Genomic DNA, 22,146 nt, shown 5'->3' on the forward strand with positions numbered 1-22,146 from the left:
CACACACACACACCTGATTCAGTGTCTTGCTCAAAGGCACATCAGCAGGATGGACGCTTGATGTCATGGGGGTTTAAAGGGATAACATTTTGAGAGTTTAGGCCATTTGTCATATTTCCGATATTAAAACTAGAATGTACATGCCTTTATTTTCACTCATACCGCTTTCAGACAGGCACGGTTCTGGTTCTGGCTCTGGCTCCGTTCTGGAGTCTCAGAACCTTGGTGTTTTCTGGCGAACCAGCCCGCGTTCACACCAGTTTAAGCGGAACCAAAGTGGGAGGACATTATTCGGTAGTCCTTCTTCAGTTTTTTTTTTTTTTTTTTTTTTTTATTACCGTAAATTCCGGACTATAAGCCGCGGCTTTTTTCCCGTTTTTTGGCCCCTGCGGCTTATATAACGGTGCGTCTTATCTATGGATTTTTTCAGAAAAAAAAAAAAAAAAAAAAAAAAAATCTCTCTTTTTTAGCACTCTTTCTAACTATAAATCCACTTCTGTTTTAATTTCCTCTCTTGCCCTCTTTTCACCACACCGCGGACACTGTGTGCACTGTAAAAATAAACAAAGGTGGTGTTGTGTTATGTTGTTTTGTTGAAATGTTACGGTAATACGGTAAATGGGAGCTTCCTCAAACAGCCATCTCTTTCCCGACAATCCCCTCTGTGCGTGACCACTTACATATGGTAATTACGGTAAGCAAACGGCCACAAGCCCATCAACTCCCTCCCCCGACTACCAGGAGAAAATCACAAACTTCGGCGAATTCACACAAAGGAAGATCAAGGAATATTCCATCGAACCGGAGCAGATCATAAATATGGATGAAGTGCCTTTGACGTTCGACCTGCCACTCACTCGGACTGTTAACAAGAAGCGCCCTGGAGGATTCTTTCACCAAAAAAAAGCTTTGCTCGTTCTCGACAGCATGAGAACGAGCAGTAGATGATCATGAGGTGGTTTTTCAGACGTGTCGATATAGCAGTTTATCGCAAAAGTGTAATGGAAACACATTTTTCGCATTTGCACGTCATGTGACCCATATTATCCCTTGGAAAAGGAGCGGAAAATAAGTTTGGTAAGTAAGGTTCGATAGCCGTGTCAAAACCTCCGCAGCAAGTGGAAAACTTTGAAGCAACGCTACCTAGCAGAAAGACGAGTGTTGTGCAAAAGCGTAGCCGGGCAAATTAGATAATGTTTAATGGCAGAAATCGGTCCATGGTGACAGCAGGCTGCCTGTGTGCGCGCATTTGGCACAGCGGCGAGATGAGAGGATGAAAAGCACACACTGGTGCGGTGGTGCTGTCTGAAGTGAATACAGTGACTGTGAGTAGGCTAATACATTGCACACGTTTCAGGTGCAATTATAGAACCAAATCAGCCTTTTCCCCCCTCCATCTCTAAATCGGACCAGTTGTAGGCTATTAGGCTACCTTTTTTCCTCTGCCTGTCGCGCTGACTGCATTCACGCAGCCAGCAACATTTTGCGACTCATTTTCTTTTGAATTGATAATCAGGCTCGTTTATATGCATTGTAACTTCATGTTGGGATTTCCATTGACCATTGGTTGGATTTGAGCATGCAGGGGACGGGATATGGGGCAGATCCCCGTGCGTAATCACTGTGGCAGCTGCTGCAACGGGGAATCACTCAAACGCAACTTCAATGGAAACGCCTACAAGTCGCAATTGTACATTGTCGAAGTTGTAGAAATATCGCAATTCTTTTGCGAAAAACTGTAATGGAAACACAGCTATAGATGAAGAGGAGTTCGTTGGTTTTGAGTGACAATGAAGGAGAGAGGAGAGTGGTTGACGAAGCCACCCTGAACCTGTTCGTTTCCGACACTGAAGATGAGGACTTTGGTGGTTTCAGTACGCAGGAAGAAGAGGAAGACGAGCATTAGTGACTTGACTTCTCTGGTTACAGGTTTGCTGCACATATAGCCTATTGTTGTGTGATTTTGTCTGGGGATTAGTGACCTGACTTTTGTTTTGTTTTGTTGAAATGTTAATAAATGGGAGCTTCCCCAAACAGCCATCGCTTTCCCGACATTCCTCTCTGTGCACGAACCCTTTCATATGGTAATTAAACATCAAAACACCCGCGGCTTATAGTCCGGTGCGGCTTATAGAAGAAAAAAATAGTCAATTTTGGTCCCGCGGCTTATACACCGGTGCGTCTTATAGTCCGGAATTTACGGTAATTACCGTAAATTCCGGACTATAAGCCGCACCGGTGTATAAGCCGCACCTGCAAAGTTGACTATTTTTTTTCTTATATAAGCCGCACCGGACTATAAGCCGCGGGTGTTTTAATGGTTTTTTTTTTTTTTTTTTTATTGTGTTTTAATGTTTAATTACCATATGTAAGGGTTCATGCACAGAGGGGATTGTCGGGAAAGAGATGGCTGTTTGAGGAAGCTCCCATTTATTAACATTTCAACAAAACAACATAACACAACACCACCTGTGTTGTTTTTTACAGTGCACACAGTGTCATACAGTGTCATACAGTGTGGTGAAAAGAGGGCAAGAGAGGAAATTAAAACTTATTATAGTTATATAGGATTTATAGTTAGAAAGAGTGCTAAAAAAGAGATTTTTTTTTTTTTTTTTTTTTTTTTTGAAAAAATCCAGATAAGCCGCACCGTTATATAAGCCGCAGGGGCCAAAAAAGGCCAAAAAACAGGAAAAAAGGTGCGGCTTATAGTCCGGAATTTACGGTATTTGGTCTGGCGTTCGAGTGAACCCTGCCTTGGCCCTCTCTTCTGCAAGTTCAGCATATGACTTGCTCTTTCTTGTACTGCTTTCTAGCTTTTCTTGAGATTCGGTAGATGCCCAAATCGCCACTAAACATTTGGTTTCCTCAGGAGACCACTGCATATTATTTTTCTCTGTGTTGTCACTGCCTTCTTCTCCTTCCTGCTCGTTTTCACAGCCTAGAATGAAACACGCCCACTGATGATGTCACGGTTCCCAAGGAAAACCAACTATTTTTTGGTTCCACTTTTCAGGTTCCGAACCAATTATTTTTTCGGTCTGAACGCGCCGGCCAGTTCAGATTAGGGTTCTGGAACTGGAACCAGCACGGAGCCCTGCCGGTGTGAAAGCCCTATCAGTGTGCAGTACAAACTGTGGTAGAGCCCTCTATAGCCATGTTTCCATTTAAAATGCGAATTTGCAAATCTTTTTAAAATTTGCAAAAACGAAATGCGAATTAGGTGCGTTTCCATCAGGTTTCCATTAAATGAGTTGAAGCGCAAATAAACAATGCACGTACGTGACGTAGGTGAATACGTTCTGTTTTCTCCAGATAGTCCCGTATTCTGGTTTAAGTAAGAAATTTACCACGAGAGGAAGGGGGTTGTGGCCACATTTACCACGCGTACAGGGTTGTGGCACGAGGCGAACAGCATGAGTGAATACTGGATTCTGATTGGCTAGCAACAGTGGTAAATAGGCCAACTGTAGATTGTTGGCCTATTTACCACTGTTGCTAGCCAATCAGAATCCAGTATTCACTCATGCTGTTGTACAACACGCTTTTTCTAACTTGGCCCAGTTGTCGTTGTGGCCGCAGATGCGTTCCATAACACAGTCAGAATATAGGCTATTCTGTTGCCCATTGAATGTCTTCTGTTACAGGTTTCAGTATACATGCTACAGCATGCGCTGGGACGCGTCATCAGTGATGTTAACTGGGGTCGTGGGGTGTTTCGGGTCTGACAACATCATACACCCTCGCCCAGTAGACCCAGCCGAGGCCGATTACGACCCCGACCCGCGTCCCAGAAGCAGCCGCTCACGGATCAGCCTTCCTACTCTGTCTGCCACGTTGCCCACGGAAGGGTTGATCACGCCCAATCCGCTGCAATAGAGTTTAGTGCTACACCGCAGTATTGAGAGACCTTCGGTGCATGGAGGTCTAAGGCCCTGTGGGGTGATTCCAGGCCGGGCACCTCCTTCGTCTCACCAGAGCCTCCTGCGGAAAAAGGCAATCCTACCATGCCGTACCATGGGCAGGGAGGATGCCTCAAGGAGGCCTGTGCGCTGCACGTCATTCACCTGCGCCGAGCACCTCGCTCTAGCCTGAAGGACCCCAGGCCGCGCCGATGTTTACGCAGTGTTTACACACTGTTAATGAGTTAATTGTAGCAATATCCAAGTTCATATTCTCGTCTTATAGCGTACGAATCGGGGGCTGTAACAGAGATCGATGCGGCTGAATCAGGTGAAAATTTTAAGATAAGTTGTGCTTCTGGGAGGTTATAGTGGACAGACATTTCACCAAGTCATATGTCAGATCTGACAGGCCTGCCGGCCGACCACGCCTGCTCAAAACAGCTGTTGACACGTCATCAGCTGTCAATCGACGCTTCTGAGGAAGACTGCAGATGCAGTCGAAACTGTCAAGGTAAAAATCAAAACATCTATAACTCTAATGTCTGATTAAAAGAAACAAAAACAAGCATTTGCCAGCAGTCACGTGGGTTGAACTCTCGCTACGTCAGAGTTTATTCGAAAAATGTGTTTCCATTTCAGATTATGGGCATTAACTCTTTTTCGCATTAGTCTAAATCCACCTCAAGCGAGCGTAAAACTTTTTTGCGAATCAGAGGATTCTTTTCTCTCGAATTTGGACGTTTCCATTACCTTTTTTGCTGCACAAATTCAAAATGCAAATAAAAACAGTCAAATGGAAACCCAGCTAGTGCTACTTAGCTTAGTGCTACAATGGCAGATTATGAAACAGCTGCCTATCCCCGTTCAGTTGCCAAAATACACATTCCAACAGCGCCAGAAACACTCACATGTTGTTACTCGTGTACTCACCACGCGATGAAATAATCATCCAAAGTTACGTGAAATGGTCATTTTCCTAGTAAATCCACACACCGAGAACTAACAAAGAGTAACCAAACTGACAAGAGTATGACCGAAGTTACTTCCTCGTTTGCCATGAGGCACATGCGCTGTGTGCAGCCGTCAGTACAGCGCGTGCGCCTCATGGTAAACAAGGAAGTAACTTCGGTTACCATTTGTTAGTTTGGACTATCAGTTTTACAGGACGTAAATACACGCAGTACACATGCCCCGTATTCCTCGTTTCCAGGCTGCTGCTCGGCGCCTTCTAACTTTGTGGTGTATCGATACAAAAAAAAGTGAGTTAAAAATCATAATTAAACTAAAGCTGGAAATAAAAAAACTAACTAAAAAAAGTAAAAAAAAACTGAATTCTCCGTTCACCCTGGCTGTCTCTGATGCTACTGTACCTTTAAGCTTCACCCTGGCTGTCTCTGATGCTACTGTACCTTTAAGCTTCACCCTGGCTGTCTCTGATGCTACTGTACCTTTAAGCTTCACCCTGGCTGTCTCTGATGCTACTGTACCTTTAAGCTTCACCCTGGCTGTCTCTGATGCTACTGTACCTTTAAGCTTCACCCTGGCTGTCTCTGATGCTACTGTACCTTTAAGCTTCACCCTGGCTGTCTCTGATGCTACTGTACCTTTAAGCTTCACCCTGGCTGTCTCTGATGCTACTGTACCTTTAAGCTTCACCCTGGCTGTCTCTGATGCTACTGTACATTTACGCTTCACCCTGGCTGTCTCTGATGCTACTGTACCTGTAAGCTTCACCCTGGCTGTCTCTGATGCTACTGTACCTTTAAGCTTCACCCTGGCTGTCTCTGATGCTACTGTACCTTTAAGCTTCACCCTGGCTGTCTCTGATGCTACTGTACCTTTAAGCTTCACCCTGACTGTCTCTGATGCTACTGTACCTTTAAGCTTCACCCTGGCTGTCTCTGATGCTACTGTACCTGTGAGAGGCGGCCGTGGCCGTCTCGCTCCACAGCTGCTCCAGGCACAGGTCGGGCACGATGGGCTCCATCTGCGGCACCGGGGTTGGCTCGTTGCAGGTGCTGTTGAGCGAGGGCAGCAGGCTGTGCTGCCCCCTGGGGGGCGGCGTGTGGAAGGACGCGTTGAAACGAGCCGTGCCTGAGAAGGACGGCGCCGCCATGCCTGGGGAGTGGGAGCGGCTGGGGAGAGAGAGGAGGAGCCAGAGGGGAGAAGAATGAACCAAAACAAAACTATATGAAGAGTCGTGTTTTGTTACGTACACAAAAAAAGTGATCATTACTTCCTTCACTAAACACTGACATTATAGTCCAACTCATTCGGCTAGTTAAATACATTCACCTATGAAACACTCAAATGTCTGAGGATGAAAACATCTACGGTACATTCCATCCATTTACCATTTACATTCTACATAGTTAAAGGGTAAATGTTGAAGTACCACTTTTTTTGCTTAAAAATGTAGCAAAAATGTAGCCTCCATCCGATATTATCGGCCTACCGATATTATCGGCCGATATTAGCATAGAAAATTCATTATCGGCCTACCGATATTATCGGCCGATATTAGCATACAAAATTCATATCGGAAAATATCGGTATCGGTTTTCATGCTGATATTTTTTTTTTTTTTTTTTTTTTTTTTTAATACAGGGGGAGTCTCACTGAGAGCAATGCTCTCTTTTTCAGGAGTGCCCTGTTCACATTCACGGACACATTCATACCTGGAAGCTGACCAGTACAACCACAGTCTGATCTGTTGGCCACTGAGCAGCTCCACTGGAGCGGTTGGGGTTAAGGGCCTTGCTCAAGGGCACCTCAGTGGTGGTAATGAGGGAGGGGCAAGCGCTGCCTTTTCACTTTCCCCACCCAGATTTATCCTGCCGGTCCCAGGGATTGAACCGACGACCTTCTGGTCACAAGCTCGCTTCTCTAACCGTTGGGCCACCACTGCCCCAATAACACTTACAACTTTAACGCAACATGCATATTATATATTGAACTCTTCAGCTACATTAAGCTACATTATAAAACGGCTCTCTCAAATCAAGCAATCTGATTGGTTCACAGCCATTGTATAAATCCAATAACCGAGTCCAATAACCCATGGCCATGGGTTATTGAGTTGCCATGGCAACTCTCTTACTAAAAGCCTTTGGTTACCTCAAAAAAAACAAATGGCGGAGACAGCTGTCAGATCCTTGTGAATCGATCTTCGCTTATAACTTTACTAATACTTCGCAGAAAATTATGTTTTGTACAAGAATAGATGCGGGCTAATGTCTTCTTTGCAAAAAAAAGGCTGTTAACCCCGCATTTAACCCCGTAACGTTAGTTGGTGTCGGGCTTTGCAGAAAGCACTCAGCTTCTCAGCAAGCGCTGAGAATGCAGCGCTGCGCTCGAGCTGCCTGTCGGGCTTTCCAGAAAGCTCTCAGCTTCTCAGCAAGCGCCAGGATTGGCCAATGTCAACTTCAGTCTCCAGAACGATCCAATCAAATCACCCGCACGTCCTTGCGGGCCCGCCTTACAGTAGTGTTTCAACTGACTATCAGAATACCATGCCAGTCGGACTTATAGTATTATTATTATTATATTATTATACTTGGAAACCGTTTTATAAAAGCAATATAGCACTCGAGCAGCGTGTGTTGTGGAATATATCCCGCTGATAAGCTGTTATCCCACGAGGCCGATAACAGCTTATCAGCGGGATATATTCACCACAACACACTTGCTCTCATGCTATATTGCTTAATTATGTAACTTGTTACCTGAAATTTTGGTGGGAAAAAAAGCCCGCTTATTTCGGTATTGGTTGATATCGGTATCGGAAATTAAGAGTTGGACATTATCGGATATCGGTAAAAAAGCCAATATCGAACATCCCTAGTCTGAATCACAAGTCGCTGAATCACAAGAGACTTCTGGCGCTCCGCTCAGATGCTGGACGCAAAATCTGGCAAAGACTATAGAAATGGGACCCATTTGCCTCCCTGCTTGGCACTCAGCATCAAAGGGTTGGAATTGGGGTGTTAGATCACCATATGATTCCCGAGCGCGGTGCTGCTGCCGCTCACCGCTCCCCCAGGGGATGGGTCAAATGCAGAGAACAAATTTCGCACACTCGGGTGTGTGACAATCAGTGGGACTTTACCTTTACCTTTTGTTTTTGGAGGAGCACTGTGGGCGTTTTTAAGCTGAAAAAAATTGAACATTAGAGGAAAAGCGCGCTGCTCGTCTTTTCCACTCCTCCTCCTTTTTTTAACCCTATGTTTGGATGTTTTTTAGCCATATTTAGAGGAATATCTCATTTTATTCAGTATTTTCTCTTTTTCTCACTCACTTTCATGTCACCACCTGCCCTCCCTTTTGGTCGTTTTACACTACAACAGACAGCAACACAGGCAGAAACACTGAACTTATTATTTGCAAGGATGAGGTTAGGCGCGCTTCCACCCGAGACAGCCCAACAGGCTGGTCCGGTGCTCTCAGAGAATGGGCAAGTATAAACTTGAAAGAAAACACTTTAGGTCCAAAAAAAAAAAAAAAAGTAGGCCACTGGAGCACACGGATCCTTTTTGAAAAACTTTATTGAAAAACTAACGTTTCGACGTTCTGCAACACTGAACTTATTATTATTATTATTATTATTACATTTTATTATCTTATTATTATAAACCAAACATCAAAAATAACATCTCCACCCTCTTTGCTTTGCTCATAGTCTTCAACTAAACCCTAATTATCGCAGTATAAAGCATATAAAACACATTTTAATCATGTATACATATTTTTTTTATTGACGTTGCAGGAATCAATGGGCCACTGTGGCCATCAGGCAAGAAAATGAATTATAGTACCTGTCCTTTTCTACAGATTATCAGTTTCCTAAGATTTCATTAATTCAGTTTGGTTAGTTAATTGGTTAATTAAGTTTTAATGAATTAAGTTCAATTTGAACTCCAACTCACCTGAGGGCGGCCATGTTGGATATACTGGGGGAGTGAACGCGGGAGTGGAAGCCCGGTGACGCAGTCATGATGCGGCCCTGGTGGCCGTGCAAGGCGCTGTAGTGCAGAGGAGAGCCGCTGGCCACGCCGCAGCTAGGAGCACAAGAACAACACACATGCTTTCAAATGTATCTACTTTCATGTTGAATCATCTGATCCACCAAACAATGTCTACTTTCATGTAGAATCATCTGATCCACCAAACAATGTCTACTTTCATGTAGAATCATCTGATCCACCAAACAATGTCTACTTTCATGTAGAATCATCTGATACACCAAACAATGTCTACTTTCATGTAGAATCATCTGATACACTAAACAATGTCTACTTTCATGTAGAATCATCTGATCCACCAAACAATGTCTACTTTCATGTAGAATCATCTGATCCACCAAACAATGTCTACTTTCATGTAGAATCATCTGATACACCAAACAATGTCTACTTTCATGTAGAATCATCTGATACACTAAACAATGTCTACTTTCATGTAGAATCATCTGATACACCAAACAATGTCTACTTTCATGTAGAATCATCTGATCCACCAAACAATGTCTACTTTCATGTTGAATCATCTGATCCACCAAACAATGTCTACTTTCATGTAGAATCATCTGATACACTAAACAATGTCTACTTTCATGTAGAATCATCTGATCCACCAAACAATATCTACTTTCATGTAGAATCATCTGATCCACCAAACAATATCTACTTTCATGTAGAATCATCTGATACACCAAACAATGTCTACTTTCATGTTGAATCATCTGATACACCAAACAATGTCTACTTTCATGTTGAATCATCTGATACACCAAACAATGTCTACTTTCATGTAGAATCATCTGATCCACCAAACAATATCTACTTTCATGTAGAATCATCTGATCCACCAAACAATATCTACTTTCATGTAGAATCATCTGATACACCAAACAATGTCTACTTTCATGTTGAATCATCTGATACACCAAACAATGTCTACTTTCATGTTGAATCATCTGATACACCAAACAATGTCTACTTTCATGTTGAATCATCTGATCCACCAAACAATGTCTACTTTCATGTTGAATCATCTGATACACCAAACAATGTCTACTTTCATGTTGAATCATCTGATACACCAAACAATGTCTACTTTCATGTTGAATCATCTGATACACCAAACAATGTCTACTTTCATGTAGAATCATCTGATCCACCAAACAATATCTACTTTCATGTAGAATCATCTGATCCACCAAACAATATCTACTTTCATGTAGAATCATCTGATACACCAAACAATGTCTACTTTCATGTTGAATCATCTGATACACCAAACAATGTCTACTTTCATGTTGAATCATCTGATACACCAAACAATGTCTACTTTCATGTTGAATCATCTGATACACCAAACAATTATCTACTTTCATGTAGAATCATCTGATCCACCAAACAATGTCTACTTTCATGTTGAATGTTGTATAGACTAGTCGACTAGTCTATATAAATAAATAAAAATTGACTAGTCGTCAGGGAAATTAGTCGCCAAATGCATCTTTAGTCCCTACCTGGGTCCGGGGCCGGGGGAGTCCAGGCGGGAGGCGTTGCGGAGGTGAGAGGTCAGGAAGCCTGAAGCCATCAAACCCAGCGGGGTGCCGACCGGCTCCACCGGGCGCCGCAGCACTGCAGAACGCTCCTGAGGCAGGGGAGGGTTAGGTTAGGAAACGCTTCTGAGGCAGGGGAGGGTTAGGTTAGGAAACGCTCCTGAGGCAGGGGAGGGTTAGGTTAGGAAACGCTCCTGAGGCAGGGGAGGGTTAGGTTAGGAAACGCTCCTGAGGCAGGGGAGGGTTAGGTTAGGAAACGCTCCTGAGGCAGGGGAGGGTTAGGTTAGGAAACGCTCCTGAGGCAGGGGAGGGTTAGGTTAGGAAACGCTCCTGAGGCAGGGGAGGGTTAGGTTAGGAAACGCTCCTGAGGCAGGGGAGGGTTAGGTTAGGAAACGCTCCTGAGGCAGGGGAGGGTTAGGTTAGGAAACGCTCCTGAGGCAGGGGAGGGTTAGGTTAGGAAACGCTCCTGAGGCAGGGGAGGATTAGGTTAGGAAACGCTCCTGAGGCAGGGGAGGGTTAGGTTAGGAAACGCTCCTGAGGCAGGGGAGGGTTATTATTATTATTATTATAACCTTTATTTAACCAGGTAGAAACAAATTGAGATACGAAATCTCTTTTACAATTGCGACCTGGCCAAGAAGGCAGCAAGTTACAGATCAGATCATACACACATTTACATACAAGATACAAAAACTAATTAAAACAGAGCACAGACTACACCAACACTGCATCAGAAGTAATAGTAAAAAGCATACGAAATAAAATCGTATATTACGATTTACATCCTAAAATCATAGTCATAAAATGATGATAAAAGAAGCATAAAGTGCAGAGGCATATTGTGCACAGAGGAATCCAAATATTGCTACGAGAGGCATAAAGTGCATAAAGAGACAAAGTGCACAGTGGAAGTTTAAATGTTGCCACAGGAGCAGCTCGAGACAAGAACCTCTGACAACTTGTGTTTAAAACTGGACAACGAAATCAAAGAAACCAACTTAAAACGTGTCTGCAGGTCATTCCAGGACCAGGGACCAAAATAAGACAAGCTTCTTTTGCCAGCCTCAGTCCGTACAGGAGGCACTTTAAAGCGCAACCAGTTGGATCTGAGATTATACGAGGTAGTTATGGACACAAATTTAGAGCATAAGTAAGAGGGTAACTTACCCAGAATGGTCTTATACATGAGAATATACCAATGCTGCATCCTACGCATAGTCAGGGAGGACCATCCAACTAGATTGTACAAGATACAGTGATGGGTCCTGTAGCCTGAGGTGGAAATATATCTCAAAGCAGCATGAAAAAGTGGATCAAGTTTGGCCAGGGTAGGTTAGGTTAGGAAACGCTCCTGAGGCAGGGGAGGGTTAGGTTAGGAAACGCTCCTGAGGCAGGGGAGGGTTAGGTTAGGAAACGCTCCTGAGGCAGGGGAGGGTTAGGTTAGGAAACGCTCCTGAGGCAGGGGAGGGTTAGGTTAGGAAACGCTCCTGAGGCAGGGGAGGGTTAGGTTAGAAAACGCTCCTGAGGCAGGGGAGGGTTAGGTTAGGAAACGCTCCTGAGGCAGGGGAGGGTTAGGTTAGGAAACGCTCCTGAGGCAGGGGAGGGTTAGGTTAGGAAACGCTCCTGAGGCAGGGGAGGGTTAGGTTAGGGCTCCAGTCACATCACTTCATCTCCAAACACACTCCAGCTTTAAGTGGTTGAGACTTGACTCGATGCATGACGAGAAGACTTGAGCCTTGACTTGGGTTCTGGTGACTTGGAACTGGGCTCTCTGACTTTGTACTTTGATGACTTGAAAATACTTCTAATGTGCTGACTAGTGTTGTCACGGTTTTCGGTACTTCGGTACTTAGTCGGTACTACATTGTTTTCGGTACTTCGGTACCTGTAATTTGGATATTCAGATCTCTTTCCCAATTCTCCTTAATCCGAGAAGTGTCATCAAATAGAGTTGTGTAAAGGATAGATACAAGGTGAGAAGTATATGGTGAGAAGTTAACAATGGATCTAAGTACAGAATCAGCTAAACTCTCATATGATGGAATGTATTTTCGAACATAATGTCTTATCTGATAGTATCTAAATAGGTTTGACTTGGGCAGTTTAAATTTGTCGACTAGTTGTTGAAATGAAGCAAAGCTCCTATCAATGTATAGGTCTAGTAAAGTCTTGATTCCAACATTTTCCCAAGTTTTAAAAGCCATGCCTATAGTGGAAGGGGCAAATGAAGGGTTACCATTATGGCTCATTTCCACCACATTTTACAGCCCTGCACAGCCCGTCACCACTCGGCTCTACTTGTTTCAACCCGATGGACGTTTTGCTTCCACCGCTGGTCATCTGCCCCCGCCCACACCTGGTCGTCATAGCGACCGCCGTCCGCATATCTGCCCTCCGTCCATATTCCGAAGTAGGCTATAACATAACGTTACAATTAAATCCATACACAGAACTTTTAAACTGTTTATGAAATACTGGTGCCTCTAAATGACCTACAGTGTACATGGGCAAATGTGACAATCGGCCAGGAGAATGGATATCACTTTGTTGTTAGTCAAAACTCACATGCGTTGCGCGAGGGACGGGCGCGAGGGACGGGGGTTGCACTAGAGTGAAGCCTCTACCCCGGCGGCCTCTCACCAGGCAAGACTGCGGCTTCACCAGAGCCCCGCCTGCGGCCTAGCGGAGCCGACGCAGCACTCAACTACAAGCGCTTCCTGAGGAGCGGACTTTTGGACAATTGAAACCACCGCCACGATTTTATTTCACCAGAGGCGAAGGCAGCAACACAAAAGACTGATGAAAAAGCATAACAGAAGAGAAGGTAATCCCCACTAAACTGGTATGCAGGATTGCATTGACAGTAGGGATGCACGATATGGATTTTTAGAGCCGATACGATAACCGATAAATATATTCTTCTTGGCCGATAACCGATACGATATAACCGATAATTATTATAATAAAAATAGATATATAATTTTTTTGTTTTGTTTTTAACCTGTATTTTATGCACACCTGGGGGTAAAAAAGGGTTAGGGTAGATGTATGCATGTAGTGAGCATAGCTCTGACCTAACCAAATCTAACTGACATCACTGTGAACACAAAACAAAGAAAACTTCTGATATAATATGATTGTTTTAATAAAGTGTATCACTCAATTATTGTCAATACAAAAATAAAGGCTTTTATAGAACGGAAAGCCAAGCTGCTTAGTCTGCAGATAAAACACAATGACAAAAGGCATAGTAATTTAGACTCTTATTGTCATACTGATCTGTTCAAAGTTTGCATGGGTTCCAGTTCTCAGTGAGTTGTAGCCTGGGCCCAATGAATGGGGCAGGCACTATAAACCATCTGTGTTGTTTCACTTTTTACTGAAAAATGCTGCCACCAGATTAAAGAAAATACACTATGTGTGATGTTGACTGACTGATGCTTTTTATGTAGCCTAATGTGCGCGACTGCGCCTTTGTTTTCATTACTGGCTGTTAGATGGCTCTGTCCAGCACTATGGTCCAGCAGCTAACGCTAACTAGCGCGGTTAGCTTAACGTTAGCGAGTGGTTTTTTGGAGTTAAATACACAATCCCTGGATGTTTCATTTCGGGTAAAGGGGTTTCCATTAGTTTCTATAAGTTTACACCAGCTCTGTGTATTAAGTGCTTTTGCGGGGCTGTTTGATCACAAGCCACAGACTGTAAATGTCACAAGCATTTTGTCTGCCAAGCGGACGAGACTGCAGGGTAGGCCGCATGATGAGCTAATGCTAACAAAACTCGCTAACAAAAACAACAAACATATCCGCTGCATCATCGCCAGCTTTGGTTTAACGTAATGCCAGCTTAGAGGTTTCTCCTCCTCTCGGAACCTGTGTGGGACATGGATTGCAAATTACAGTAGCTTTCTGATAATTCTGTAACTGGAAAAACAGCAACACACTGGCAGCAGCCATGTTTGCGTCGCAGCTGTGATGTCACGAATGTGCGACAACAAAAGCTCCGTTTCCGAGGCAAAAAATAAAGCAGGATTATTATCGGATAATTTATCGGAAAAAGGCCATTATCGGAATAATAAATAATAACGCAAATGGCCATATTGGCCGATAATTTATCGGTCCGATAATTATCGTGCATCCCTAATTGACAGTCAGTAGGATAGACAGAGTAAACACGATTCTGCCTGGCCAATCAGTCGTCTACAATGTTTTCACGTCACCGTATGAACCCGGGTTCACAGAATAGAAGCTCGACGAGGCAGGTACGAAAAGTAGCACGACTCGACCCCAATACAACCCGGGCTGTCCCCGTTTTTGATCGGTGGAATGAGACAAAAAAGCGAGACGAGCTGGGCGGGGCCGCGTTGATACCAGCGGTGGAAATGGGCCGATAGATTGGCATCAAGGGCGCTAAAGAGCTCAGGTTGGTGTGTTTGCTCAGCTGTTTCCAGATGTCAATCGATGCGTGTATTATTGCATTCCCCCGATACTTAGATCTTAGACTTGGTCACTTGGTAAACTCACATGGTGTGTGACTTTGCGCAGGGCCCAGACGGAGTGTGTTCCCTGGACAGTGTCGTAGGAGACCACTATGGAGGGCTGGCAGCAGCTCAACACTATCTTCATGCTGCTGTCGGACACATACTGCACCCGGGAGCCTTCAGACAGTGCTGACACACACACACACACACACACACACACACACACACACACACACACACACACACGCACACACACACACACACACACACACACACACACACACAATAAGAAGACAGTAAGATAAGATTTAGAAATTACAAAAAGCCATTTCAACCATAGACTGTAATACAAATATGGACGTAGCCACCACCCATTGGATTGTGGACGCCCCTTTTGAAGCCTAGGGCTAGGTTCACACCGGCGACCCAAGCCTCGCCTACGCCTCGCCTTTACCCACGCTTTTAAATAGGCGTCCGTTTTAGTCAACGAGGCTGTGTACACAGGGCGCCTGAGCGTGAACCCTGCGTGTACCCACGCCTCGCCTGTGCCTTGCCGATTTTATCCAATAGGCGAGAGTTCTATTTTCACGCCGACAAGGCGCGTGCAGGCAGGCTTTTCTGTCAAGCCATGAAAGAAAAACGCGACAATATCCGTGGGAACTGGCAAAGTCAACTGAATTTCAAAATAAAATGGAGTTTCTACAACAGTATTGAGCAGAGAGAGAGAGCGAGAGAGAGATTGACGGGTGGCTATCACGTGGGGCTTTCTCCCTGTCGGCAAACAAATCTTCACGAGAGAGAATAGCGACCGAAGAAGCAAGATGGACAATGTTGTTGTGCCAGCACATATTCTTGCAAGATCACCTCTCTAAAATGTCAGACTATAGTCAGACCTGGTTATACATATCCAGCACCAATAGAACATTAAATATATCAGATTTATTTTACCTAGAGGCTACCCATGACAATTCTGGACAACACGTGAAAAAATACAGTCGGGAGAGAGGAGGCGCTTGTGACTCGGCTCCAGGTTCGGCGTGCAAAAGGCGCGCGGTGTGATCGCAAAAGCGTGTAACAGGTTCACGCCCAGCTCGGCGTAGGCGTGGGTTGAGGCAAGGCAAGGCATAGATTGTCTGTGTGAACTAAGCGTAGAGTTTGGCATTTTGACCGTCGCCATTTTGCTTTTTTTAGCCAGACGGAGCCGCCCGCTATTGGTCTGTGATCGGCGAGCTGCACGATCAGTGGACAGGTAATAATGACTAAATTGACTAAATGAACATCATGCTGTATTGAAGAAGACTTGAAACTACAGTAGCGATTGAGACAATGAAGTCATGACAGTAGGAACGTCTTTACTGAGGTAATAAATCAAGTAAGAAATTGGGTCATTTTCCCATTGACTTCGATACAACCAGACTTCATTTTGCAACCATAGACGTGTATAAACGGGTGAGTTATATAAAAGTTCACCCCCGTACAGTACAGTTGTCCGGAATGGTGAAATTAGCTATAGAGACCAAAACAGTTTTTTGAACTGTAGCGTGTTTATTTCTGCTGTACAGTCAGGCATCTTAACATTGTGTTTATTTCTGCTGTACAGTCAGGCATCTTAACATCGGGCTCTCTCTCTTTGGAGCCAGCATCAAGTCCCCTTTTGACGACCATCCAAGACGGAGGTTCAAATATGGTGACAGACTCATTACAGTGTGTGTGTGTGTGTGTGTGTGTGTGTGTGTGTGTGTGTGTGTGTGTTAGGGGTGTCACGGTACACAAAGGTCACGGTTCTGTACGTACCTCGGTTTTGGAGTCACGGTTCGGTACGAATACGGTACAATGGGAAAAAAGCAACAAATCCCAAATTCGTTTTTTTTCCCTTTTAAATTTTCTGAATTCTGCTTTTTACGCTAATTTTACCATCAGAAATAGTGTCTAATATGTGGGAATGAATAAATGTCCACTATTTATTAACATCTCTAGGCAATCCACACAAAAAGGTTTTACTCTAGAGCAGTGATTTTCAAAGTGTGGGGTGCACCTCCCTCTCAGATGTCTGTATTCCAGCTGTTTGACAGGGCAAAGGCATTTCCCCCCACTTTAAATCTTTATTGTACACAAGTTTGTAAACATGAGCGCATGTGTGGAGTAGCCTAATACTCCCACCAACCCCTCCCCCTGTTGTATTTGTTTTATGTAGCATTTGCTATTGATGTGTTTGATTTAAGCACTAATTTGGAATCCTATCTAAAAGCGGCCACTAGGCGACAGTATTTCTTTAGTCAACGTCAAAATACCTACATGTTCAGTAGAAGAAGAATAAAACGGCAGAAGAAGAACAACGTTAAGATTGACAGCAAGCCTGTTGCCGATTACGTTCGGTCATCTAATGGATTATTGGAACATGACAAGGAGTCATCCCCTCTTCCTCACCGCATCTTGCTTGTCATCCCACGCAATGTAAGTTGCCTGTTTACAAGTTAACAGCTTTGTCAGTGTTATGTAACGTTTAGCCGCTTCTTCTGTGGCGTTTAATTGCATTCAATTCAATGGCTCTCAAACAGCGTTTAGGTGCTTCTGGATTTGACGTATTCGTCGTGTCGTTTCACGTACCGTGATGCCCGTACCGTGAACTCACGGGACGAATACATGTACCGTGACACCCCTAGTGTGTGTGTGTGTGTGTGTGTGTGTGTGTGTGTGTGTGTGTGTCTCACCTGCAGGTTTACACACTAGCGGTGCGATCTCGTCTAAAGGATGCAGCATGCTGAACACTGTGGGCAGAGGCTCCCTACAGAGACAAACACACAACACAGCTCAACACCCTGTAAACAACAGTGTGTGTGTGTGTGTGTGTGTGTGTGTGTGTGTGTGTGTGTGTGTGCGTGCGTGCGTGCGTGCGTGCGTGTGCGTGTGCATGTGCGTGTGTGTGTGAGCGAGCGTACCCCGGGGGGCTGAGGGGGGCGTCAGAAGCTGGGTTTTTTCGTTCTAGCAAAAGTCCATACTTGGTGGCCCAGAGATTAGAGACCTGCAGGAGAGAAGAGAGCAGGTTCATATCTTTATCTTGATCATTTCATTCCATTATTCCATTCCATTCCATTTAAATGAGACCAAATCTGTACCTTCCCTTGAATTTGACCTGTGATGATTCCACTAAACACATTTTATGGTTTACGGGGATTTCATTTCTAAAATGCTCTGTATCCACTTTGGAAAACATCATGAGCTGAAATTCATGTAAGAACGACTGCACTCACGAATACGCAGTATGCAAGCTCCTTTCAAAGGTGGCAATTAGTCAACTAACTGACCACATGACCAAATGTGATGTGATGATATATGAAGTTCATACAACATTCCTTTCTGGACATGGACACATAGGCTCTTTGAAGAATATCATTCTCATCATTTTTAGTAGGTTAAATAGAAGGCTTGCAGTCACGTAGGGGAGGCGCCAGAGTAAAGAAAAACGTAAACAATGTCAGCTGTCTACTCTAGCCACCTTATTTTTGAATGCACCGCTGTAAAAAGATTGTGGGTGCAAGGTCCGGTCTAGAACGTGACTGAGCGTCCACAATATAGCAGCTGGTTCTAAACGTTACACAATATAGCAGCTGCTTCTAAACGTTACACAATATAGCAGCTGGTTCTAAACGTTACACAATATAGCAGCTGGTTCTAAACGTTACTTGTTGGCAGAGGGTCTGCTGCGGCGCTCATACTGAGCGCATTTCCTCGTCAAACTCTGACGGTGAAAAAGGTTTGCTTGTCACAAAGAAATAACACTTGTTTGTCGATTTATTTAAGGGAATGTAATTATGATATATATCACATCCGCTAAACCAGGGGTTCCCAAACTTTTTTGGCTTGTGACCCTATTTTGACATCGCAAAAATCTAGGGACCCGAGACTAGGCTTCCCGCGATATTAGGAGTTACCGGTGTTACACGGTGGTGAGGCATACACCGATTACATAACATGCCCACCGGTAACACCTTCAACTCCACCCGCTCGTGACAGTTTCAGCATGCGCTCAGCTGCGCTGGTGTATATTACAAGCGCTCCCTCCTATCCTGGCTGTCTGAGTGTGGCTGTACTGTTCCTCGTATCTCTCTGGTTAGACATACCAGCAAGTAACGTTAGTTGTACATGTTGTGAACACAATCCCCCCTCATAGGCATGTAGGTAAGACCCTTATCTAAGCCTGTGTGTATTCTCTTGCCACTGCCATTTCTGGAAATGTGGTTTTAACAGAGCTAAATCCTCGCTAGCATTGATGCTAATATGTTAGCTAAACCTCCGCTAACATTGATGGTAATAGTTAGCATTGATGACTTAGCTGTGATAAAAGCACATGCTACTCAGCTATCGTCATTGCCTGGCTTACTGCTGCTTGCTGGTCACATTAATCCCATGGCCAGAAAAAATCCCCAGATTTGTGGCTAATGATGTTAGTTTCTTTTCTCCAGGAGGAGATCTGTCCCCAGTGTTTAACGTTATGTGAGGCTGACAGACAGCGCTCACCACTACAGCGCGCAGCAGCAGGGATGGGAGGGGCTGACTGACTGGGGGAGAAACATGGGGTAGAAAGGATTGTGTGCAAAGTAGCCTAATTTATAGGCAGACAAACGTAACCGCTCCAAACTGTTCTCTGTGGTTAACCTGACATCCCTACCAAGCTTGCATTGGTGACTAACCTGTAGCTAGCCTCATCATGGAGCGAGCGAATCCCAGCTGAAGCACATGGCTAATTAATATGGACGTTAACGTCCATATTAATTAGCCATGTGCTTCAGCGCGCTCACCCTGTACTTTGCTAACTTAGCATCAATGCTAGTGGGACTTACCCCGCTATCGTCATTGCCTGCTTACTGCTGCTTGCTGGTAATGTTAATCCCATGTCAGAAAAAGTCTCCAGATTTGTCGCTAACATTAGTCTCTTCTGAGAAAGATTGTCTGCCTCGAGTTGGATGCAGCCAAGTATTGTGAGGCAGCCAGTGTTGTGACTCTGAGCGTCCAAGCTAACACAGCAGCGGAGAGGAGCTGACTGACTGGACCGTGAGGACAGCTGAGGATTATTATACATTTTTTTATATTATTTTAATATTTTATATTATATTATATTATATATATTTATACAATGTTACCGGTAACACCGGTATTGTCATGTGTTTATTACCCGGTGTGAAAATGACCACACCGTGGCATCACTACCCGAGACCTTTCAAATTCCGGTAGACCATCGATAATATCATCAGTGACATCGTCAGTGATGTCACATGTGCTTCTTTCCCCTGCAGAATTCTGACTTTAATCTGAGAATTCTGACTTTAATCTAAAAATTCTGACTTTTTTCTCAAAATTCTGACTTTATTCTCAGAATCCTGATTTAAAGTTATAATCTAAAAGATTTTAATAAGAAAAAAAAAATCACTCACAATTTTGATTGAGGCTATGTCCATTTGGATGAAGCCTTTGCAGTATATAGTGACATTATGTGACATGACACTGTTTGGATCTCACCTGCAATTACCACCCACCACCATAGGTGTCACCCAAGAGAACAAAACTGAAATCTTAGAGATGATCACTTTAAACTCAAAACTAAAAAAAAAAAAAAAAAAAAATCTTGTGACATCTTTGGTAATATTAAATTGTGTGTGGTGTAAAAAAAGAATCAGGCGACCCTATTTGAATTCACGACCCTAAGTTTGGGAACCACTGTGCCAACCTGTTGCTCTTTGAACAAGTCGGGATATTTATCGGCGAGATGTTTGGCCAAGGTGGACGTGATTGGCTCCCTTCGCCTGCAGCTTTGAAACATCGTTTACAGACACAGACGGGCTACAGTCAGTATGTTGAGTCTGTGTCAGCATCGTAACGGGGGGAGGGGGCTGGGAGGATTACACCGGACAAAGGACCAAGAGAGCCAAATTAGGTGAGTAAACAAGTAAAAGTTGAATTGTTTCTTTCTCCCCCGTCTGCCACTTTAAAAATGCAACAAGGAGATGATAGCCTACTACTTAGCCTACTGCATAGGCTAAAGTATCCGCGAATGTTCACGTAGCCTATTCATTCATTAATCGTTGGGGCAATCGCTTATATCAACGAATGAAACAAGCAAACTCACGGTTTCCTCAAGTGCTGGAAACGGCTTGAATGGTTTATTTTCCTCCCGACCTGTCTGTCTTGTAGGCTATGTAAAAATCAGCCTATATCGAGACATATAGCCTAACTTTTGTGGGGAGAAATAAATTGAAAACTAGTCAGATATGACTTGAATGCCACTTGTAAAGTCATCCACAGTGTAATGTTAGTGCGACCGTGCGACCACTATTTTGACTGGCGGCTTTTGGGCGATGTCACAAAGGCAAGCGCTCACTTTTTTTTTGGCACATTGCCACCCCACGTTATCGCCTGAATGCGTCGGAATGCATCCTCCGTTAAAACTGCATGTTTTTGAATCGAGTTTGGTTACGGATTCGCTAAAGCCGTTTCCATATCACATTTCTTTTTATCGATACACCCTACCACACCCCCCTCCCCCCGCCCACTCTACTCGCCATCAGCAGAGAATACGGAACATTTCCAGCTGTTTCTAAACAGACTCCTCATGTCTAGAAAGGTAAAACCGGAAAATATCCTGCTCTGGCTAGCCGGTCATGGTCCAGACTTCATGTTTAGAAGTGGCTTAACTCACCAGATACGGTCAGATGATAAAAAGTTAATATTGCAATTTTATTTCAAACAAACTAATTTGTGTATAAAATGATAAGGCTGAACTTGTGGGTGGTGGAGGGCAGATCGTTTTTTGTTCTTTTTAAGGGGGAGGGGGAGGGCAGAGAGAAAATAATATAAATGCCAGGGAGGGCAGTTGATTTTTTTAATGATATACCATATTTTACCCCACCCCACGTAAATAACGGACAGTCCCTAAAACACACACCTGCCTGGGTTAAACTACACATAGACACTGTGCAAACCTCACTAAACTCACTGCTAAAACACACGCCTGACTGGGTTAAACTACACATACACACTGTGCAAAACTCACTAAACTCACTGCTAAAACACACGCCTGACTGGGTTAAACTACACATACACACTGTGCAAACCTCCCCCCTTCAGCCGATACTATAACCGACAAATATCTGCTTCTCCTGTCCGATAAGCGATAATTTCACATTTTTGTATTTAAA

At 44.0% G+C, this 22,146-nt stretch overlaps 1 protein-coding gene across 1 annotated transcript in view; it reads right to left on the minus strand.

Moving 5' to 3' along the window:
- The window catches only part of anapc1 (anaphase promoting complex subunit 1), a gene marked incomplete at its 5' end in the record, with an annotated part of 254,294 nt that overhangs the window by 218,920 nt on the left and 13,228 nt on the right, over nt 1-22,146 (minus strand). The window contains 6 exons of the mRNA XM_083650747.1: nt 5,822-6,040; nt 8,831-8,962; nt 10,438-10,565; nt 14,997-15,142; nt 17,665-17,738; nt 17,893-17,975. Coding sequence (XP_083506873.1) covers nt 5,822-6,040; nt 8,831-8,962; nt 10,438-10,565; nt 14,997-15,142; nt 17,665-17,738; nt 17,893-17,975 — 782 coding nt within the window. The remainder of the gene's footprint in view (nt 1-5,821; nt 6,041-8,830; nt 8,963-10,437; nt 10,566-14,996; nt 15,143-17,664; nt 17,739-17,892; nt 17,976-22,146) is intronic.

Source organism: Poromitra crassiceps, assembly GCF_964638095.1.
Source record: "Poromitra crassiceps genome assembly, chromosome: 14".
Classification (NCBI taxonomy): Eukaryota; Metazoa; Chordata; class Actinopteri; order Beryciformes; family Melamphaidae; genus Poromitra; species Poromitra crassiceps.